This window comes from Taudactylus pleione, unplaced genomic scaffold (genome assembly GCF_031769625.1).
Source record: "Taudactylus pleione unplaced genomic scaffold, aTauple2 ptg000016l, whole genome shotgun sequence".
NCBI lineage: Eukaryota > Metazoa > Chordata > Amphibia > Anura > Myobatrachidae > Taudactylus > Taudactylus pleione.
In genome coordinates, this window is record NW_028284418.1 from 13,844,181 (window position 1) to 13,868,744 (window position 24,564).

Consider the following 24,564-nt stretch of genomic DNA (forward strand, 5'->3'; position numbering starts at 1 on the left):
GGTTAGACATAACCAGACAATACATACAATTAGAAGTTGAAATGGTCTGTTATGTGAAGTTGGGAGAGCTTTGTACTACAAACAAATTGAAAAGACAAACTAAGCAATGCAGACCCAAATGGTATTTAATAGTTACAATACTAATTGTGCCTGCCTCTTTACAGATCAATTTCATAAAAAGAGCATTTTACATTAGCAAAGAGGAGAAATCCCTCAGTCCCCAACAATACAACTTCAAGAAGCACATGATGTGCAATGTCCAGCCAAGAATATAACAAACTTGTTTTTTTTATTAGAAGTTAAAGATTACCCTGCCCATGACACGCTGTAAAATTCCTCAGAAAATAAATCAAGGGGAAAAAAATAAAAACAAAAACAAAGCAATAAAACAAAATTCTGCAACTTTACATGAGTTTAAAACCTATTGGAAATAAAAGTGTAGAAAGGATTTCCAGACCCAAAACAGCACAGGAACATGTGAAGAATTAACTAGTATCCATCTGTGAAGAAAAGGAGAGTAGAATTAGACACCCAGGATAACCCAGCAAAATTGAACAGCTGTTGCAGTATCACTTGCTAGTGCTATAGAACAGCTGCAGCAACACAAGACACTCCAAATGCTCGACTTAAAAATGGAGGGGGGGGGGGGGGGGGGGGGGAAGACAGGTCCAAAGACAGACACCAAGACCGTACCAATTAGGGAAAAAGGACTACCATTGCATGCATGGACACATGACATCTGTACGAAAAGCTTCCTGCTTTCATGTGGGTCACTTTTAACCATTGTAGTTATGACCCCATATAAAGTGCACACTCTAAATTCATTCTCCACTAGACAATTTTTTTCTTAAATATAGGGAAGGTCAAATGCACTTTATCACAACCCCCTCCTCCCAAATATGCAACACATTCCTGGTCCAGGCAATTCATTTAAAGGCAAGCACTTACATAGGGCTACAGTGTTCTATTAAGAGAAATACAATTTTTGTTTTAGCTACATCATGTTTACAATCTTGTTTAAGATAACTAGTTTAAAAGTGAATTAACCCTACATAGAAAAAACAAAACATTGTTGGCTACAAACTCAAGCCTGAACTAAATTGTTTTTGGACAGCAATAAGTAATGGGCACCTGATTAATCTGCAAAACAATTGAATTGCTCAGACGCAACTATTACTTAACCTGCACAAAAACAGATTAAAAGCCAATTAACACTACATAGACAACTTGGATGGAATAGAACTTGAGGGAATTTAATAGTTTGAACGCCTGACGGCAGCTATTGTTTACCAACCGGGCACGACTACTGCTTGCTGCCTCCTGAGGTTGCGAGCAGAAATATGCAAAAAGTCCGTTTGGGTGCGTAAATCAGGATTTAGCACTGGTTTAAATAATTTATGAGCTAAACCAGATGCATTTGGGCAAGACAAATAATGCAGCTGGGCTGCATCAGTAAAAAAAATTGTGCCATCTTTGCACCGAATATTTATCACGGCCCAAAAAACAATTCCACCCAGGATACAACAACGCTAATCAATTAAAACCAAGGAGGTTTCACAGTTTCTTTTAAAGAAAGACTGACAATGAGCATTCTTTAGAATGCGTACACTACTCAATTATGTTACCACAAAAACTTCAGAAATCCTTTTGTACTTACCCTAGCATTGTAAGCATCAAGCTGGGCATCTAGCTCTTCTGCAGATAACTGTTGCTTTGTATTTCTTGGAGCTCCCCGTCCTCTGCCCCGATTTCCACCCCTACCCCCTCGTCTGTTTCCTCCACCTGCACCAAAGCCTGTCTGGCCACCTCGTGGTCGTACCATACCACCCCTGGTTAAGCTAAAAAAAAAAAAATATGTTAGTATGAAATAACAGTAATTTGCAGATCAAGTAAAATCTAACAGTTCTACTCACCTCTGCACAGGTCTCCGCTGTGCTTCTATTTGTGATGTGACCAGCTGAATGTTCATAGGGCGACCTAGAAGACAAATTTACATTAGCCCTTCATTCCCAGGGATAATTGACAGAAGATGCCAAGGCAAATAAAACTCACCATCAAGTGGTACTCCATTATACTGCTTCATTGCTTTTAACGCATCAGCTTTTCTTTCAAAGTGCACATCAGCTGTACCTAAACTTCTTGCAGATCTGTCATAGTGTACTGCTGCCTTCTTAAGGGTACCAAATTCAGCAAAAAGTTCCTGAAACCAGAATGTTTATACATGACTAATGACCCAGTATGGCAAACAAGTACTGCAATAATTGGTTTAAGCATCATCTCCCCACGGAACTGGTTAAAACTAGGAGCGATCTTTTGCGGAACCTGAAATTAGTCAGTTTAATGTAGGTTACACACTAGTGGTGCATACACACTGTCAGATTCTGAAGGATAACGATTTTAAATATCAATCGTTCATATCTGAAAGAAAATCTGACATGTGAGCCTGCATCGATGCGCATTCCTGCTTGTCAGATAACGATATCTGACGCGTTTGCAGTCAGATTTGGACGATTCCATTCATTTTAATAGTCTAAAATCGTTCAACAGTGTGTATGACCGTAAGCGATATGTTGTCCAATACCACAGATTGGACCAACATATGGTACATTATCTAGTGTGGACCCATGATAAGCACGCCTCCGCAGGATGCTAGAAAGATCCCAGTTAGCCCTGATGCAGGGCCGACGGGAAATATTACTACCGATGTCATGCATAGTTCCCTTATTAAACCAAGCATCAGCAAGTGTTTATGTACACTCAAGGTCTTCGGCAATGGCATGCTAGGTACACATTGTGTAGTATGCACCCAGCTTAATTGATGAGTCAATTACCTGCTAAAGCATGTGTATTACCTTACTATAATTAGATTTGATGGACACAGTTTGGCAAGTTACTGTTCTGTAATCACATGCAAAGTTCTGGGGCGTAAGGTACTTATTAGTCATGTTCAGCCAGGTTATGCTAAGCCCCAATAGGACACATTAATGTTCCCACTGAGGCCTCCTCCGGTTACCCCCCTAGCCACACTCATGGAGTCACCGCACGGCCCAGCGCCAACACTCACCTGGATATCGGCGTCTGACACCCCAAAGTCCAAGTTAGAAACCAGCAGTTTCCCTCCAGTCTCCACGCCCGCCCCGGGCCCAAAGCCGCTGTCAAACAGGTCATGTTGCCACTTATCCGGGAGCTGTTTCGGCTGAAAGACACAAGAGAGGCCGGTGAGGAGGACGGAGCGGGGGACACAGGCACCCACACACCCATGTTAGCAGTCAGCCAGCATCCTCCCACCGGAGCCGGCGAGTGTACGGGGCTGCTCGAACCTTCTCAGGCTGGGCACCCCCTCCTCGGTCCGGTCTGTGCGGCTCCCGGGCACCGTTCCAGTCGGCTACCTCATCCGGCAGCACTGCTAGGCCGCAGGCCCTCCCTGCCGGCCCCCTGTCCCCGCCACTCCTACCCTGCTGTACGGTGTGGGCCGGTTCCTCCCGCCTCGGCTAAGCATTGTCCTTGTACGGGAAGGCCATCCAGCGCCGCGGCCAACGCCACCACCGCCGGTGCCTCCACCTCCTCCTATGCGCCCTCCGGCTGCTCCACGGGTTGCGCCACCGCGGGCGCCTCTGCCCCCTCTGCCCCGGCCGGCAGGCCTCTGACTCCGGTTCATCTTAATAATATCGTCAAGGGACATGTCCATCTTGTCCCCCATGGCGGCGGCTGTCCGGTCCTGTGCTATCACGTGTCCGGGCGCGGCTTCCGCTCTAACAATACAACGGGTGGAATGAGCCGCGCTTATATAGCCCCGCCCCACAGCGTCCCACGTCACTTCCCATCCGTGATATGACGCTTGCGCTCCACGGCGGCTTCCTTACCACAGGGGTCCGGGGGTGGTAATGGATATATCCCCTTCAGCATGTGTACTGGGGCAGCAGGCAGCAACAGCGTCACTGATACTGATACGCATAAAGTCTGAGCAACGCTCACACCCACTACAGGAGTGCCAAAGCCTAGGATAACAGATCCCCTTCAGTTTCTGTACCCTGACGTCATCAGTTACTATCCAACGTCATTCCCTGCCATCCAAGTGGGCATAGAGGAGGAATATAATCTTCTGGCGAGTGTAGCGAGTAGGGATGGGCAGAGTGATTCACCTTACTGAGTTGAGCCACATGGAGTGTCTCGAGACAGTGTCCCGAGACACGGCTCTTTCTCCCTGTCTCGCGTGCTGGCAACTCTGAGTGAGTCGCTGACAGCTCCGCCCCCTACACTGACTCAGTGCAGAAGTATGATCAGATCAGCAGTGTAGGGGGAGGAGCTGCCACTGGCTCCCACTGACAGAGAGGCTAGAGAGCTGGGTATCTCGACGCATAAACCGTTGAGTGACTCGAATCATTCGAACATCTGAATGATTCAAGTCATTGTGTTGAGACACTCAGTAGCCATCTCTAGTAGCGAGCCACCGAGCCTGAAGCGTGGTGAACTCGCGAGTGGCCAATTTCCTTTTTTTTAGTGAACTATGTAGACAGGGAACAGCACTTCAACCATCACTGCATGTCACTTCCAGGTACAAATACAGAAGAGGAAATATACCTTACCCAAAGCCCAGGGATGGTCATCAGTGGTGTTACCGTCGATGACAAATAGCAATCAGCCATCGGTGGTAACAAACTATTCAATTGATGACCATCGATGGTTTCACCAACCGATGGTCAACCCTGTTTTTTGACTGACTAGTCCTGGGGGCGGGGCTTTGCGGATCTCGGGGGGGGGGGGGTTTGAGATATGCTCTGAGCCCACCACCTTGTAAAAAGAACAAAAAAACATTTAGTTATGCTTAGAAGTCGATGGAGGGAGTCTATATTTATATCATACTTGCCTACTTTTGAAAAGTAGTTTCAGAGAGATTATATATGGTAGTAGCGCCATTGAGGGGCCAGCACCACCCACAAGGCGGTTGTAGATCCACCTATGGGCGTACCTATTGCCAATTGGGTGTGTTCTGGACCAAATTAAATTTACAATAACTTTATGAAAACAGTTGGCACGTGATACTGTGAGTCATCAAAATATTCTGTATTGCTGACATGGAGACAAATTTATGTCAGTACATTTCCCAATGGAGATAGGGGTCTTTGCAAAAGGAAATGTGGAAAAAGTAAGAATATGCGCTTCCACAACCATTCTAATTAAAATGCTTCAACCTTAAGTTCATGATGTAATATATAGATGACCACACAGCATTTCAGATGACATATGTTGTGATCACCGGCACAAACAATCATATAATAACACATTTTACTATATGCTGACACCCTAGAACTGACATTAATATATCTCTGTCCTGCCACACTGATCTCCCCTTGCCACATTCACATTAACAGATCCACCCATTCACATTAATAGAAGCACACATTCACATTAATCGATCCCTCACACACACATTAATCAAACCCCCCAAACACACATTCAATAGAACCCCACACACACACATTAGTAGAACCCCCCCACACAAATTCAAATTAATAGAAACCCTCCCCCCCGACACACACAGATATGTCCTGCAGTGGAAGCCTTGTGGACTAAAGGGACAGTAGCAAGGGTCCTAAGGGTGCACCAGTTTCAGTTTCATGACTGGAGAAAGATTAGCGGACTTGACGGTATTAATATATCAGGCAAGGAAGCTAATACATATATTAGAGCTAAAATGCAGTGAAAAGGAGCAATATGAAAACACTCAGGGATCCAGTGGTAATATGCAAATAAGACAAAAAATGGGACATAACGTTTTGCAGTCAGCATTGTAAGTAATGACGAAGGAATTACAGTAACAATAGAAATGCAGGTTCAGCAACTCCTAATGCAAAGTCCTATAGACAAATTATGCACCAAAATGTCTCCAATATAATTATCAGCACTGGATCTACTTCCAGAGCCCCAATCTCTACTTACATTTATTTTTACTAAGGTGGTGGGCAGGTGGGATAGTGCATTGTGTAGTAACTTGTTCTTCTTGGACTTGGGCCGGGCCGCCGGGGAGGAGGAGAGGACGCTGCTGCTTCCAGTCACTGCCATCGGACAAACTCCGCTCCGGGGAAGGGAGAAGGCAGTGACTGAGACTGCATGCTGGGGGAGGCTGCCGGGGAGGAGAGCACGCTGCCACCTCTGCCGACGCTCGGGATCCCGCTGGTCAGAATCCTGACGCCGGCATCCCGACAGGGTTAGGATACTGACTCCTGACGGTCGGTATCCTAACCCTCCCACTCTCCCTACCCCTCTCTCCTAGCACCCTAAACCTAACCCTCCCCCCCTTAGTAACTAACTCTCCCCATAGTGCCTAACCCTCCCCCTAACCCCGCTACTTACCTTCAGTATCCTGGTCTGGATGCCAGCACTGGTATTCTGGAAAGTGTCGGGATTCCGGTTTCGGGAATTCTGAACACCGGAATCCCTGTGGTTGGGATCCCAACCACTGTTGCAGCAATGTTTCTATACCATGTCCTTGTCCTGCATTGTCTTAAATTGTAAGTCACTGTTCTATTGTTTTGCTAAATTGTTTATGTACTTTGTAAAGCGCTGCGTAACCCTTATGGCGCCATAGAAATATTGGATAATAATAAAAGACACTCCGTCAGCCATAGGCTGGTGCTAGTGTCGATGGTGGATTGTTAATGACTGGTGGAGTTGCACAATCCATGGTCATTGGAAGTGGGTGTCTCTGGGCTTACACTGTCCAGTGCATGCTATAACACAAGTTGAAGGCTGAAACTAGCATTTGCATATTACCACCACTGTGACTCCTCAGAAATTTGCAACTGTAGCTGCAAAAGCATTCACCTCTTAATCAGGCCCACAGTGTAGATTGTAATAAAAGACAATAGGTCTAACTAGGAGAGTGTGGACAACTATGGTGTAGAGGTCAATAAGATGTTGAGGTCAGGATGGTGCAGAGGCCTAAATGTTGACATATGGTACAAGATGAAGCAGAGACCTGGAAGAGATAGATGGTGCAGAGGCCAAAATGGAGCAAAGTCCTGGAGGGGTCAGATGATACACAGGCCAGAAATAGTAGTGCTATATCCTCTCTTAGGCACTGGCCAGAGGGATGAAGAGAGTTGCAGACAGCAGTGATGCACATCTCGGTCACATGGGTGATGATGGCAGCCACTACATTGAACACGTGATCCTATAACAATCACAGGAATTGGAAATATGCTTACAGCTACAAAAGTTGGGACGCGCAACCTACTTGAAAATAGGGACTAGAACCAAAGTCACAAAGATCCAAGATGTTTTATATGTAACATATGAGGAGAAACCTCTTAGCCATAAGTATTCTGGAACAAAAAGGCTACAGAGTCCATTTTGCAAAGGAAAGTGCATTGTACAGAACAAGAGGGACTGTGACAACTACAGGTAACCAGTGCTGTCAATTATATGTCCTTGACACACAACAGTGTTATGCGATGATGACATCTGACCTACAGTCTATGGAAATCTGGCACAGAAAGTTAAGTCACTTTGGATATAACAGTGTCCAGAAATTCCTGTGTGGGATGGTTACAGGAATATCAGTGACTGATACAGAAAATCTCACGTGTGATTGCTGTATTACAGGCAAAAAAAAGCCATTGTCCATTTCCAGAATCAGCAAGCAGAGCTGAGGCACCCCTGGAACTGATGTATTTGGATGTGTGTGGTCCAATGTAGGTTAAGTCAATAAGTGGATACAAATACTTAATCAGATACATTGATGATTTTACAAGAATGACACACATCTATTTCAAATCCAAAATAGCCAAGGAAGTTCCTCATCTCAAAGAGACTTTGAGTGACCTGAGTATCATAAACAAGGAAGACACCATCAGCATTGAGAATGACAATAGTAAAGAGCTGATGAAAAAATGATCTGTTGCTGTGGTTCACATAGTTAGTATGAAGAATCCTGCTGATGTGCTCACCAAGGGGATTACATAACAGTCAATGGTCGTGTTTCTAGAGAAATGTGAAATAGAACTTATTTGAAATGTTTATATGTTACTGCTTGTCTAACCCTCACATTTTTTACAGGTTGCTGCAATAACTTTATGAGAAATGTTTGTGTAACACAGTGAAGCTTGCAGTGAGGGGGGGTGTTGAAATATGTAGTGCACTAATGCACTGCCTCCATGAATGCCCCTAGCATGAAGCATTCTATCTAACCAAGATGGGCACCATTTGGTCATCTGTGCATGCATGGCGCCATCTTGTTCCTGTGTATGAGTGCCACAGTCGAACGCGGACATGTTCCACTTCACTCCAGAGACCCTCCTACATAATCCTACATATTGGCCTGTATATACTTTGTATCCAGCATTTACCTGCTCTGCTACCAACACACATCACAGGCTGGTTCTCTGTATGTTCCGCTCAAGCTCAACTCCATCCAGATTAACAAGTGTGTAGCTGAGTGTGGCTGTACCAGTAACTACTATTGCACTTCAATAAACCTGATACCTAGTTAAGCACCTGGACTGTTTAGTGTATATGCAATTCCGCTGGTGTTGCTATTTAACTCTGCATACCACCGCCAAATACCACACACATACAAACATAAATATTTAAGTGTCAAGCTACGATCAAGGACAACACCAGGGGGTATCTTTACTAAAGTGCGGGTTTTTAGAAGTGGATGTGTCGCCCATAGCAACCGATCAGATTCAAGCTATTATTTTCTAGATGATGCTAGATAAATGTTAAGTAGAATCTGATTGGTTGCTATGGGCGACACATCCACTTCTGAAAACCGGCACTATAGTTAATATACACCAAGATTCCGCACATGAGTAGAGTTTGGCAACTCAGAACCAATGAGGTTAAGCCCAATTGGTTGGCACAGCTGCAGTCTTGTCATTGGACGTTGAGCTACCATCATTACATAAAACAGAACGTAAAAATGGTCATGCACCGATAATTGCTTTGTTTACATCGGCATTGCGTCCATCTACGAATCAGGCCCCATGTCAGGTAAATTATATTGGTGTGATTCTGCACTCATAAACCATAGGTCTGATATGAATTAGACATATACACAACAATTCACTATTATTTAAAAAATATAAATACATTTATTTATAATAATAGTAATGGCAACCGGTTGCTTATTACATGCTGATAAAAAGGATGTCCTCATCTGAGGCTTAATACAACAAAAAACAATATTTCATGCAAAAATGTATCATGTAAAGATATCTCATAGGAGGTGGATTGTATCAAAATGAAATCACTTTTGCGACAACTACATATCCCATTGGAAGCTTTATAACAGTAGCTGTGACTATAAACTAAAAGTAGCATTTTTCACTGTATAGATTATATTGACTAAGCATGTGTGCAGATCATCCAATTTATTAAATAGACACAGCACCCATCTCCATTGCCTACAGAATATCTATTTTTTAATAAGATAGTATTTCGCCATTCAACAATTGTGGTCTTGACGTGATAATTCTATCACTTATGTTGCACATTCATCTTGTTCTGCATATAAATTAATTTTTTTTACATATTGTGAATACATTTACTATTCAGGGGCAGACATATCACTACTACGCAGTATATATACCCCAATATTTTAGAGAGGTGAAATAAAGTATAAGTTTTACACTCGCTCAAACTATCACTTCTAATTTTCATATGTATGTGAAATGAGTCCCCCAAAAGAGGAATTATCTAGCTGTATTGGCATCTTTTTGCCAAGTAAATTTGTAACTAAGTGCAGTGAAGAATCCAAAGAATCCAGTTGTTTTAATCTAGAATTCGGGCAGTGGGAGTTTAGAGCTTGAAACGGGACTCTTCCGGGGGATGCAACTATCATTCAACAGAAGAGCAGTGGCGTCACTAGGGGGGTGCGGGGGGTGCGGACCGCACTGAGTGTCACCCTCCGAGGGGGTGACACCAAAAGCGCCTGCACACCCCTCCCGCTCCCACAGTCCACAGTATACTGCCCGCACCACCAATCCACCCCTCACTGCGGCCCCCGGTATTAAAAGTACCTCCACCCTTGTTTTCCCAGAATGCTGGGCGCACCGCGTGACATCATCACGCCTGTCGAGCTCCGCCCAGCATTCTGGAAGTAGCGCTGATGAGGGAGCGGAGCTGTGCTCCAGTGACAGGTCTGTCAGTCAGGGCCGCCGGGCCGGTTACCGCTGAGCCGGTCACTACAGTGGCCGGCGGCCACCCTCCACTCACCCACGGCCGCTGCCGCGATCAGAGCTTAGCTCCGATCGGGCAGCACTACAGAACAAACGAAATTTGCTATGGGGAGCTGCTGCACATGACAACCCCAGCCACAGCAGCTCCCCCACAATCCTTTGCGGAGCCTGTCAGTCACCACTGATGATGGCTCCGCCTCCAGCCCCTCAGCGTCTCGGGCCTGCCTCCAAGACAGGCTCAGCAACAAGCAGCCTGCCCTGCATGATGGGAACGCTGGCCATGCCACAGACAAGCAGCGGGCAGCCAGAGGAGCAGCAGCAGGTAATTGTTGGTGGGTGGACGGACGCGGACAGACACTGGGGCTGAGGGGTGGTTCCTTGGGACTTATGCTGTGGGCTGGGACTGGTGGCTGGGGTTTGATTCTGAGCTCTGGGGCTGGGAAGTGGGGACTGATGCTGGGGCTGGTGGCTGAGGACTGGGGCTGTTGGCTTGGGACTCATGCTGTGGGCTGGGACTGGTGGCTGGGGGCTTACGCTGAGGGCTGGGGCTTGATTCTGTGGACTGGGTAGTGGGTATTGATGCTGAGGACTGGGGCTGAGAGATACACACTGGGTCCTGCGGGAATGGGGCAGAGAGACGCGCACTGGGGTAGAGGGGGGGAATGAGTCTGGGAGACACACTGGGTCCTGGGGGAATGGGGCTGAGAGATGCACACTGGGTCCTGGGGGAATGGGTCTGAGAGACGCACATTGGGGCTGAGGGAATTGGGCTGAGATGCACACTGGGGGCGAGGGAATGGGTCTGAGAGACGCACACTGGGGCCGAGGGAATGGGTCTGAGAGACGCACACTGGGGCCGAGGGAATGGGGCTGAGAGACGCACACTGGGGCCGAGGGAATGGGGCTGAGAGACGCACACTGGGGCCGAGGGAATGGGGCTGAGAGACGCACACTGGGGCCGAGGGAATGGGGCTGAGAGACGCACACTGGGGCCGGGGGAATGGGGCTGAGAGACGCACATTGGGGCCGGGGGAATGGGGCTGAGATGCACACCGGGGGTGAGGGAATGGGGCTGAGAGACGCACACTGGGGGCGAGGGAATGGGGCTGAGAGACGCACACTGGGGCCGAGGGAATGAGGCTGAGAGACGCACACTGGGGCCGAGGGAATGGGGCTGAGAGACGCACACTGGGGCCGAGGGAATGGGGCTGAGAGACGCACACTGGGGCTGAGGGAATGGGGCTGAGAGACACACACTGTGGCCAGGAGAATGGGGCTGAGACACACTGGGGTTGGGAGAATTAGGCTCAGTGCCACATGTGGGCGTGGGGATGGAGAGATGAAGGGGGTCATGGAGATGGAGATACAATGGGGCCTGGAGATGCAGAGACACAGGGAGCCTGGAGATCTACAGGGGTCCTGGAAAGCCACTGGGGGACCTGGGGATGGAGAGATGTAGGGGGTCTGGAGTGACACAGAAATTGTTTGATCAGGGAGATTCAGATTTTGCCCTGCACAAAACATTCTGTTACTATATATTAACTGGTTATGATGATGACATTGGTTATGTTGCTACGTAAACAGACATCTTCCAGTCAATGTGATCTACAAGGCTCAAACTCCTCAGAGGTTCCCCGTTGCAGAGAAACCACCATATAGGTAAGAAAACACTTTCAAACTGACTGGCTTATACCTAGTGCAGAGGGATGGGGGTCCCCAAAAAGAGTGCATCATTGACCAAGATTTATGTTTCCGACCCTGCAACCCTCAGTGGCTTGCAAAAGCCACTCCAGGCCCTAAGAGGAGGGAGTATTCTGCCCTCCTCCACAGACCCCGCCCTCTCAATATACCCACCTCCATTAGGGCTGATTCCAAAAATTTCCCGGGCTGGTTTTCCGCCCCTGGTCAGCTCGCAGTGGTATGTGGCTGTGCGCTTTGTGGAGAGGAGTCTGTGGCTGTGCCTGCTCTATGGATGTTTCTTGTAGAAGTGAGTATTATGCTACCGTCTATCAGATATTGCATGCATAAGCACAGTGACACCAAATAACTTTATTTTTATCTGACTAATTTTTTTATTCAGCATATCTATGATAGTTGCCCTAATTAGGGCAGTTCCCCTTTTTTAACCCGTGTGCACCATCTTATATAAGTAATATAACAGAAGGAGTGGGGTCCCGCAGTCCCAGTGTAATGGCCGTGGTGACTCCTATTGGACACTGAGACACTGTCACTGCGAATCCTGACATAATACACAAAGCTGCATGGCCAGAATGCAATTGCATCCGCTGCGCTGCCAGGCGCCCCTACGGAGGTGGCTAGCTTGTTTCACTGCCTCTCTCCCACTATCCAGCCCTCCTGGTGACTACATCACTGGGGTGGCAGAGCTTAAGCCTGGCCGGGTCCTACAGCTGGCGGTCAGCGCCAGTCAATGGTCCCCCTCTATGGGCTGGCGCCCACTAGCGGTCACATTGCTCGAATGGCCCTGAAACATGTATTTTAATAAATGACAATTATTTTATTGCCTAATCTGCTAAAATATAATCCACAAGTATTTTGTACACTAACAAAAGGGACAGTATCTGCACCTGGTCTTGCTACAAATTGTCTTTTTTCTATTTTTCATAGCACAGGGAAGCTCTATAAGGCCCCTGTTTAGTCTGATAGTGTCACCTAAATCCGTATCATGAATTTAGAAATTATCACGAGAGTGCGTCAACATTCTCAAGCAGGGGTAGAGCTGTCGAGAAAGTTCTGTCCCTGTAAAAACATCACAGCACAAATCTAACTGTATATTTTGCAAAAAAACCCAGTGAGAATGACTGCGTGCATGCACCGACGCTGGTTTGGATTAACTCCCACCCCCACTGCAAATTAAAGGGCTTGGAGTAGTTTTTATCAAAAATCTGTTTTCACATTTAGTAAAAAAAACAAAAAACAAACTGATATATAGAGCCCTTAAACTGGGTACACACAGTACAACCAGCGATGCAATGAACGATCCGACGGCCGACATATTGGGCGGTCCACACACATGGAGCAATCCAGTGCCCGAATGCCCTATATGCTGCCTACCCTCTCTCCACCCCACATAGACTTGCATGGGATCGCTCATCGCTTCTCCAGATTTCTTGTGCAGCATGAAAGATTTGGGGGAGGGGATGTAGTTATGAGAGGTCTCAATCCCAACAGCGGAGTCCCGGCAAGGGATTTAACATAGGCATCGAAATACCTACGGCTATGTTAATCCAGACCCCAGCCCGAACGAAGATAAGTCCGGGGCGCCCTTAGCGTTAGCCGTGGGGAGGGGGTTGGGTTAGGATTAGGGAGTTAGGTTTGAGGGGGAGATTAGGTCTAGGCACCCCCAGGGAGAGATTAGGGTTAGGCACCCACCCGGAGGGTTATGTTTAGGCAGCAGTAAGAGGGGGATAGGCACCCCCGGGGTAAGGTTAGGGTTAGGCACTAGGGGGGAGGTTAGGGCTAGGCACCACTTTGGGAGGGTTAGGGGGAGGGGGCAGGGGAAAGTTATGGTACTTACCTGCCTCAGTCGGGCATACGCTGTCGGGATTTGAACCGGCGGCTAAACAGCTACCGGTATTTCAATCCCTTTCCTTGGAGGAGTGATGGACGACCCCATGGGAGCGTGCAGTAAACGATATCATACCCACACACGGAACAATGTCGCTGCGATATTATTCCAATCCGTCAGATCGGCTGCTATATCGCTCCGTGTGTGGGGACCTTTAGAGATCAAAAAGGCAACATTTACATATATCCCAGGGCCTGTATGAAACACATTACTTAGGATTCTGTATGGAGTTATACGAGAGGAGGTCCATTGGGGGAGGGGTGACACCATGAGTTGCCACACCGGATAACACCAACCCTAGTGACGCCTCTGCAGAAGAGGTCTCCGACAGGTAAGTAATACCCCCTTTCAGATCAAAATGCTGGGTTGCATTTGGGATTTTGAATGTGGGTCCAACCCAGATGCGACCCGGCTCAGACCCTTTTCCAGGTCGGCCATGTCACTGCACACTGGTGCAGTGCTGGTGCTTGGAGATGAGATCATCTCCAAGTGCCAGCTCTTCCTATGCTGTAAATGGGTCCCGTGTCAGATGACCTGGGTTATCCGTTTACACTGCACCGCGACCATTGTAGATCCAGGGTTCAACTCTTGTAACTACCTGGGTTGACCCAGGTTTTTTTTAAGGACCCTTTCAGACTATGCATCCCAGATTGCTGCACGTTCACATGCAATAACCCTGGATTTTGCTGCTAGTCTGAAAGGGGTTAGAAGTAATGGGGGGGCGGGGAGTTGGGTATAGTTTATATAGCTTATAGTAGATAACACTATGTATAAGGGGAGTAATGGGTTACTGTTTTAAAGTGGATAATTAGAATAAGGGTTTTTAATGAGACTGAAGGAAGTAATTAGGAGTTTAATGTACATAAATATTATGATATTGGGTCTAATTAACAATGGGGATTAGGAAGGTAATTATTATAAAGGGGTTAATGATATTAAATTGGGTTGTTACTATGAAGCTAAAGTACTTAATGGTTTTGAGTAACGGTTAATTATTGATGAAGGAATTACATTGTAAGGCATTAAAAAATGCTTTCTGTATTATATGTCAGCACACGTAATGAAGAGGGTACAAGGGGGACACTTGTACCAGGCCCCAAGATTCCAAGGTCAGGAATCATCTGCCGCAAAGAAGTTAGGTTGCTTCTGCTTGCCTATGCCACTGCAGTATTCAGCAGGGTACAGACAGAGGGAGCTCAGCATCCAAACCAATTGTTGTGTCTTTTTCTTTGCACAGTGAGCATGATGTTGTGCTGCTGGACGGCAGAGTGGCAGTGGAGAGAAGGCAGCAGATGACTGATAATTGTGGCCTGGAACTGAAGAGATACTGGGCTGGGGGCTGTAGATGCAGAGACACGGGGGGAGATGAGGTTGGAGAGACAGGGAGATGTGCTGGAGAGACATAGGGATGGGGCTGAGAGACACTGGAAGGGCATGAGGCTAATAGATAAATGGGGGAGCATGAGACTGTGAGACACAGGGTGGGATGAGGCTGTGAGTCACAGGGTGGGATGAGGCTGAGAGGGGAACAAGGCTGCAGAGGTACGGGGGATGATACAATGACTGACCAGCCTGTAGTTAGCCAGTATTATATAGCGGTCATTAATACGGTCCGTATTCTATGGAGTTCATATATTTAGAGGGTGACTACTATCTACTGGGGGTACCAAGATTAGACTTTGCCTCTAGATCTGGTAGAGTTTACAAGCCCAATCCAATATTGCACTGGCTATGCCCAGATAGCACTAGTCAGCACTTCTCACAATAGGATATTGATAATGTTCAGCCCCAGGCTCATGTGGCCGTTAATATGGCCCAAGCTGCAGAAAGCCTTCTCCAGCCAGTCATTTCATTGCACCCTACTTTTTATTTCAAATAAAAAGTATCCTAGTAGTGCTACTTGTGATGCATGTTTATTTATTTGAATGTAAATTACTCTTCTTGTTATGAAGACCAGATTTTCCAACAATATGTAATACATAGGTCAAAAACTCACGGATAGATAGTAGATGCTAGCCAATACTTTGGGATTGACGAGACCCAGTACTGAGGCATGGAGTCTAACGTGTCGGTGGTATTCACCAAGGAGGTCGCGGCCCTCAGACTTAGTTCCCTAGTACAGGTGCTAGTGTACTCTGGATTGGAGTGGAGTACAAACATAGTCGACAAGCTGGTTTAGCACCAAATGGACAAAACGGTACCAGTAATCAGACAATATCGAGTCAGGAATGAAGCCAAGGTCAGGAACGAGCTGAAGAAACCAGATGGAACAAGATGCTGGAGTAAAGTAATGGAGCCCATTCTCTGGCGCCTGTCTAGTGCCCAGAGGCTCCCTCTTATATGAGGAATTCAAATCTCATGCCACACGTGAAGTCACGTTTGGTGTGCTTATCACTTCAAATCTTCCTGCAGGTCAGTGCGCGCACCCCTAGGGAGCCACGGCCATCTGCACTTTGCAGCCGCAGTAGAAGACAGTGGGGAGAAGCCGGGAGCAGGAATACCAGTAGCAGGTGCAGGGGATTCCCCAACCGATGCCCGCTGCTGACCTGGACCCCAGTGCTGCCGGACCGGGTAAGTAAAGGCCGGTGTCTGGCACACTGTGACATTATCCCCTCCTCTAGGGGTGAGCACCAAACACCCCACAACCTTTTGGTAAGGAAACCTTCAGTGGAAATCTGGAGAAGCTGAGGTGCATGAATATCTGAGGCCTTGTCCTAACATGCCAAAGGCTGTTCACCTTGGAGACCTGCTGCGGATATGGGTACAGCGCTCCTTGGGACCATACCCATTCCAATCCACCAAGAAAGAACAGATCCTCTAGAAACCCTGGAGTCTTCTTCACTTCATATTCCTCTTGATGGCCTACCGGAATTGCAGAGGCAGGGTTGCAGAGTGTTGAAAATCAATTAACCACCAGGGGTTTGAGGAGGGAGACATGAAATACATTGGATATTCTGAGTGTACCAGGAAGTTTCAGATGGAACACCACTGGATTAATCACCTGGAGAATCTGGAAGGGACCAATGAATCTGGGAGCGAGCTGCATAGTGGGAAATTTTAATCGCAAGTGTTTTGTTGAAAACCAGACTTTGTCACTGGGGCTCAGTAAAGGACCCCTATTCCTCTCCCTGTCTGCAAACAATTTATACCTTTAGGAGGCTTTTCAACAATTCTTCTTTACCTCCCTCCAGGTCTTGAAGAACCAGTTCACTGTACCACGATCTGGGAAGAAGTGACACTGACCGGCGGGCTGGTAACTCTGGTAATACAGGATGCAGATCATACTCAATAAAGAATGGAGAGTAACTCGATCTCTCATGAAACAGATTATAATGGGTGAATTCAGCCCATGGCAACAGGGAGACCCAATCATCTTGATTGGCTGAAATATACAGCCAAATAAACTTCTCCAGGTCCTGGCTTACTTGTTCCATCTGACCATTACTTGAGGGTGGTATGCTGATGAGAAGCTTAGGTTGACCCAAAAACACCTACATAGTGACATCCAGAATTTAGAGGTAAATTCCCTCCCCCCCTCCCCCTGGTCTGAGACAATATCCTTGGGGAACCTGTGCAACATGAAGATTTCCCTTATGAACACATCAGCTAGTTTTGGAGCTGAGGGTAGACCTTTCAATGGAATGAAATTAGCAACCTTGACGAATCTGTCCACCACCACCCAGATGGTATTGAAGCCTTGACAGAATGGTAGATCAGTGACAAAGTTCATGGATATATGGGACCAAGGACAATCAGACACTGATAGTGGACATAGAGAACCCAAGGGAGGGTGAGGTAGAACATTATGTAGAGCACAGGTAGTACAAGCTGCCACAAAGTTCTTGACATAACAGCGCACAGTCGGCCACCAATAAGTCCTGTGGATTAATTCCATAGTTCTCACACCTGTATGACCGGTTGTTATGGTTGTCTGGGGGTCCAGATGACTAGAATACCTTAAGGAGAGAGACACCAGGAGACGTAGGGTGAAATCAAAGTAAGTGACTTTATTGTCACAAAAAACAGGCAAGAACGTATATAAGAATAGTCCAAAGTATGTACGGTGCGGCTAAACGCTGATGGTGCGGCTGAACACCGATGGTACGGTTATGGAGCCGATGGTGCGGCTAAGGAACTGATGATGTGGCTGGAGAGCCAGTAGAGTGACCGGAGGCTGATGTTGTGGCCTGGGAGCCGATGATGTGGCTTAAGAGCCGTTGGTGTGGCAAGGTGTCGATGATGTGGCTGGAGAGCCAGTAGAGTGGCCGGAGGCCGATGTTGTGGCTTGGGAGCCAGGAAACAGTCTGTGCGCTGGTGCGGCTTGGTAGCCAGGAGACAGTCTGTGCGCTGGTGCGGCTTGGAAGCCAGGAGGCAGGCTGTGCAATAGTGCGGCTTGGAAACCAGGAGACAGTCTTTGCACTTGTGCAGCTTGGAAGCCAGGAGGCAGGCTGTGCAATACTGTGGTTTGGAATCTGTGAAACAGTCTGTGCACTGGTACGGCTTGGAAGCCAGGAGGCAGGCTGTGCAATAGTGCGGCTTGGAAACCAGGAGACAGTCTGTGCACTTGTGCAGCTTGGAAGCCAGGAGGCAGGCTGTGCAATAGTGTGGCTTGGAATCTGTGAAACAGTCTGTGCACTGGTGCGGCTTGGAAGCCAGGCTGACACGAGCAGCTGATGCTGTAGTGCAGCCTGTGCCACCAGGTTGACACAAGCAGCTTAGATGGTCTTGGCAGGGTCCTAAACAGCAGACAGGTGGATTCAGATGCTGCAGTAACACATACTGGAGGCAGCGAGGTGGAGAACACTGCAGGTAACAAACTGCAGACAGACAGGGCTGTGATATAATACTGCAGGGCTGAATGGAGACAGGATCCAGATTCAATAACAGAAGAACTTAGTAGACCGGCAAGCACTTAGGAACTGAACACAGCAAACATACACTGGTAATAACACAGTATAACCAGCACTGAGTGCAGGGCTGGCTGTAACTTAAGCAGGGTCCAATCAGAACCAATTCCTGGAGAAAGCAATTCCTAATCAAAGGCATGTGTGCATCTGCTCTGCACACAGACAGCTAGTTAATTAGTGAGCACATGTGAGCACATGAGATCAGCACACAGACAGGCAGGAATGACAGCCTGTGAGCTGTACACAGACAAGACAGGATGAGATGCAGTATCCCAGTCGCAACTATGGCTGGGACCTGCCACCAAGATGATCCGCTAACACTGATGAAGCATGATGAATGTGACCATAGCTTAATCCAGAGTTCAGGCTCTATGAATGTTTTCCTCAGTGGAATCTTGCCCTTGCTGGTGACTGCCACAAAGTAAACAGGGTTCAGAATGGGCTTGTCTTCCCATACTTCGTCCACCTCAGCTAAACTGAATGCTTGGGACAAAGCGTTGGCTTTGATGTTTTTGTTACCTGGGCAGTAGTTAATCACCAGATTGAACCGATCAAAGAATAATGACCATCTAAACTGACAGTAGTTTAGGGAGTGAGCTGTTTTGAGGTACATCAGGTTCTTGTGATCGGTATAAACTGATACCGGAAATTTTGCTCCCTCTAACAAGTATCACCATTTCTGGTGGGCCAAGGGCCAACTTGACGGCTAACAGTACCACTTGCCCTCTTCATCTTTCTGTGAAAGCAACGTCCCAACTCCAACCGTGGAGACATCCACCTCCAGGAAAAAAGGCTGACCACAGTTCTTTTGTCTTAGAATGGGTGCTGGGATAAAACACTGCAAAGCTTCCTCTGCCTTGGAAAGACACCCGGATGTCTTTATCTTTTTTGGTAAGAATAGTGATGGGAGCTGCAATAGACGAGTAGTTCCTGATTAATTGACGGTAGAAACTGCAGAACCCAGGAAGCGTTTTATCACTTTCAACACAATCGGACGAGGCCAGTTGACAACGGTGGTGAGTTTCCCTGGATCCATTGGAGGCAAAAGCCCAAAATGATGTATACCAGGAATGTCAGCATTTTTCTAGTTTGCAGAAGAGCTTCTTAGCTCGAAGCCATGACAGTACTTCACATACATGTTGGCGATGGCTCACTACATCTTCAGAGAATATCAGGATGTCGTACAGATACACCACCACGTACTTATATAACAAGGATCAAAAGATGCGATCATTTACTTTTAGAAAATAGCAGGAGCATTGCTTAATCCAAAAGGCATGACCAAGTACTCGAAATGGCCTTCATGAATGTTGAAGGCAGTCTTCCATTCGTCCCCAGACTGGCTCCTGATTAGATCGTAGACCACGTGAAGGTCTAGTCTGGTAAAAAAAAAAAAAATCTTTGTCTTTTTTTAATCAATCGAAAAGCTCTAAGATCAGGGGTAAAGGAATTCGGTCCTTGACGGAAATGGCGTTCAAACCTCGGTAATCAGTGCACAGTCTCAGGCCTCCATTTTTTTCTGTTAACAAAGAATAGACTAGCTCCTGCAGGTGATTTGGAGTCCCTGATGAACCCGCCCTCAAGGTTCTCCTTGATGTACTGTATTCTGACACCGCCTGGGTCTCAGGAAACAAAAGAGGAAACACTCTTCCACGAAGGGGCATTTTCCCAGGTAACAAATCTATAGAACAGTGCCACTCCCAATGAGCTGGAAGTGTCTCGGTGGCTTGTTTACTGAATACATCCCTGTAGGACTAGTACAGAGCTGAAAGAGGGTCCTTTAAAGATATGGCCGAACTCTGGATGACACGGTGTGGATGTTTGATTGTTAGCAAGCATGTCTGATGACACTGGGATCCCTATGACAGGATTTGAGGTTCACTCCAATCTAAAGTGGGAGTGTGCTTGCGAAGCCACGGAAGACCCAGAATAATCAGACTCTCGGCTGACAGGAGTATATAGAACAAGATTAACTCCTTATGGAGGGCACAAACTTACATGGTCACTTCTGACATCCTGGAGCAGATGGTAACCGTAGGAAGTTTATTTCCGTCCACTGTGATAATGCAGAGTGGAACCTGTAAAGGCACACTAGAGATTCCTAACTCCTGAACTTTCTTGGCTGTAATTAAATTGCCATCTGCCCCCGATCCAAAAAGAGTTTCTGAGGATTTCTCTAGTAGCAGAGTTACATTGTTTGCAAATTATGATTAGATGTTTTATTTTGGGGTGTGCTGGTATGCATCTAATCTGACTACCCCATGATCAATTAGGCCTTCTCATTTCCCTGACGCTTGGGACAATGAGTAAGGAGGTGACCTGATTCACCACAGTACAGGCACAGCTTATGCTTAATCCTCCACTAACTTCTAGCAGCAGGGAGACGTGATTTTCCAATCTGCATGGGTTCTTCCGGGGGATCAGCCAGAGCTATGAAACGAGAAGCAAGTTTGAAACTGAAGCGCAGGGACTGCTCTCGCTCTCGTATCCTCTCCCTATGGAGGAGGTCTACTTGACTATGCAGAGAAATGAGGTCATCTAAAGATGTAAAGCGCTGTGGAATACATGTGCGGTATATTAAAAACTGGTAATAAAAAAATGTTGGTAGCTCTCTGGATGCCAGAACATCCTTAATTTGCTCAGAAAGTCCTTGCATGAATGTGGCAACCAGAGCTTCATTGTTTCATCCTAGTTCTGTTGCAAGAGTTCTGAATTGCACCGCATACTGTCCTGCGGACTGAGGGCCTGATTCAGAGTCGCTCGCGAGCACACAGCACTCGCAAGCGGCTCAATGTTTCCCCCTGCGCATGCGCTGCGTCTGCGCGAGCCCCACCAAGCGACTGAACTTCAGTAGCTGCGGGGCTCGCTACAAGACGGGGCGGCTGTCGATGGTGAGTGACAGCTCGCCCCGTTTTGTAGGCGGGATGGGGTGGTGGCTGCACAAACGCAGGCATTCCCTTAGGAATGTTTGTGGGAGGCCCTACTGACATCATTACTGATGTCAGTAGTGGACTTCCTGCTCTATTAGAGCAGGAAGTCCACTCGGCCTTGCAGTAGCCGAGACCCTACCACAGGGTCTTATTGCAAGGCCGATGGTCGCTTAGCGAGCGGCCAGAGAAAAAAAAAACGCGCCCACTAGACCCTGCGAGCAGGTCTGAATCAGGGTCTGATTGCCTTGTCTCAGTTGGTTACAGGATACTTAATGCTGCAGAAGACACCTGTCTGGGTTCGGCGAAAATCTTTCTGAAAGCTTCCAGAAATTTTGCACTGTTGTTAATCAGCGGATCATTTCTTTCCCATGGTGGGGAAGCCCAAGCTAGGGCCTGTCTGGACAGCAGGGAGATGACATAAGACACCTTAGTTCTCTTGGAAGAAAAATTTGCAGCTTGGACCTTGAACTGTTTCAGGAATCCCAGACAACCTTTGGAATCCCCTTCAAATTTCGAGGGATTCGGAATCCGTAGTGGCATGGAAGCTTTGGTAGCTGAAACAGACACCACAGGAGATGGTGCTAACTGTACTGGAGGTGACTGGTTGGTACCGATTTGCTGCATCAGTGTCTGTAGGCACTGCATGATCTGGACCTGATCATGCTCTTGCTTCTCAACTCTGGTAAGGAGATTTTCCAGCAACTCCCATGGTGAGGAATTACCGCCAGCATCCATGTTTTGGGACCAGAGTATTCTGTCGCAAACTCACAGATGGACAGCAGATGCTAGCCCATACTTCGGGATTGGTGAGACCCAGTACTGAGGCGTGGAGTCTACCATGCTGGCAGTATTCACCAGGGACCCCCTGCAAGGAGGTTTGGACATAGCTGCATCTGACACACAGGTCACAGCCCTCACAATTGGTTCCATAGTACAGGTGCTGGTGTACTCTGGATTGGAGCAGAGTATGAAGAAGGCATACAAACAGTCGACAAGCCGGATCAGAACCAAAAGGACAAGACAGTACCAGGAATCAGACAATATCGGGTCAGGAATGAAGCCAAGGTCAGGGACAAGTTGAAGAAACCAGAACGAACAAGACGCTGGAGTAAGGTAATGGAGCCTATACTCTGTCACCAGTCTAGTGCCCAGAGACTCCCTCTTATAGGGAGGAGTTAAAATCTCACGCCAAACTTTATGTCATGTTTAGCACACCTGTCTCTTTAAATATTCTTGCAGGTCGGCGCGTGCTCCCCTTCGGGGAGCCACGGCCGCCTGCACTGTGCAGCCAAAGCAGGAGACAGTAGGGAGGAGGCAGGAGCAGGAACACCAGCAGCGGGCACTGTGGATTCCCCGCCCGCTGCCCGCCACCGACCGGGACTTGAATGCTGCCGCACCCGGTAAGTAACAGCCAGTATCCGGCATACTGTGACAATATATTTAGAAAAGTATTTATTATTGCTCTACTCTCTCTCATGTCTGATCCACCATAACGCCTCCCATCTGGCTGCCCCCCTACGGGAAGGGGCATCCAGAAAGTAGGTATGATTAAGAGGACAGATATGTTAAAGTAAATACCTACTCTGGATTAGACACAAGCAATGATTTTCAAAGCAGCATTCCAATGTCTGATAGTTTAAAAAAAAATATTAACACTTCGCAAATAAGAGCATAAAAATCAGGATTTTGGTACTTACCGTTAAATCCCTTTCTCCGATTCCATAAAGGACACTGGAGTTACACTGGGATATAAATGGGTCATAAGTAGAGCAGGGCACTCTAAATTTCTGAAGAAAGGAGACAAAGTGAAGGAGGAACCAACTGTAAAAATGGTCAAAGGACCGATACAGAGGACAAGAACAACAAACATACTGCAGACAACAAACATGCAGCCATAATAAATAAAGAACAATGGCAGGAAAGAACTACGCTGGGCAGGCATCCAGTGTCCCCTATGGAATTGGAGAAAGGGATTTATCGGTAAGTACCAAAATCCTGCTTTTTCCTTCATCCACTAGGGCCACTGGAGTTACACTAGGTACATCCCAAAGCTTCCCTCCCAGGTGGGAGAGCGCTGAGATACCTGCAAAACCCTGCGACCAAACCCTGCATCAGAGGCCACAAAGGTATCAAAATGGTAAAACCGTACAAACGTGTGGACAGTGGACCAAAGGGCGCACAGCAAAGCTGAAACGCAGAAGCACCTCTGAGAACAGCCCAAGAAATACCAACTGAGCACATGGAATGAGTACAGAGGAAAACAGGGAGTGGTCGAACACTGGCCATGTAAGCCTGACAAATATGCAGATGGATCCACCTGGCTAGGGTCTGCTTGGAAACAGTACAACCTCATCTGGCAGCATCATATAGCACAAACAAGGAATCTGATTTGTGCAGGGCCGCCGTACGAGCAACATAGATCCAGAGATCACGGACTACATCAAGCAATGGGGAAGAAGCATTGGCGGGAGTCCTGTGGAACCCTATGGACTTCGTAACAATGGTAAGTTCTTACAATATCTCATATTTTCTACTTCAGGGTCCATAGGGTATCCACAGGATACCTTGGGGATGTCCCAAAGCAGTATCCTTTAAGGGTGGGACGCTCCTGTGCTGTAAGGAGAATCCGCCGCCCGAAGGAAGCATCCTGAGAGGCGAAGGTATCAAAAGAATAATACCTTACAAAAATATGGACAGATGACCACGTGGCTGCCAATCACCGCTGAGGCGCCACGTCGAGCTGCGCACGAAGGACCCACAGACCTAGTGGAAGAGCTTTAATAGAGGATGGAACAGGAAGACCTGTGAATCCATCCTGCCAAAGTTAGCGTAATGGCAGGCCAACCCTTTTTAAGGAAACCAGAAAGGACAAAACCGAGAGTCTGATTTCCTAAATGGACTGGTACGGTCAACTTAAATTCGTAGAGCCCGTACCACATCCAAGGAGGCCACACCAGCAG

General features: G+C 47.3%; 1 protein-coding gene across 1 annotated transcript; it reads right to left on the reverse strand.

The window, feature by feature from the left end:
* Window positions 1-270: 270 nt before the first annotated feature.
* ALYREF (Aly/REF export factor) lies at window positions 271-3,784 on the reverse strand. The gene is made up of 6 exons (XM_088474767.1): window positions 3,455-3,784; window positions 3,065-3,196; window positions 2,053-2,200; window positions 1,914-1,977; window positions 1,658-1,838; window positions 271-500 (listed from the first exon to the last, which is right to left on the reverse strand). The coding sequence occupies exons 1-6, from the start codon at window positions 3,698-3,700 to the stop codon at window positions 486-488; spliced, it is 786 nt and encodes a 261-aa protein (XP_088330893.1). The 5' UTR covers window positions 3,701-3,784; the 3' UTR covers window positions 271-485.
* Window positions 3,785-24,564: the final 20,780 nt, after the last annotated feature.

Coding starts and splice junctions, on each gene's coding strand:
- ALYREF (XM_088474767.1), bottom strand. CDS start 3,700: ATGGGGGACAAGATGGACATGTCCCTTGACGATATTATTAAGATGAAC. Junction 3,197..3,454: donor GGCCCACACCGTACAGCAGG/GTAGGAGTGGCG, acceptor TGTGTCTTTCAG/CCGAAACAGCTCCCGGATAA. Junction 2,201..3,064: donor TGTCAGACGCCGATATCCAG/GTGAGTGTTGGC, acceptor TTCTGGTTTCAG/GAACTTTTTGCTGAATTTGG.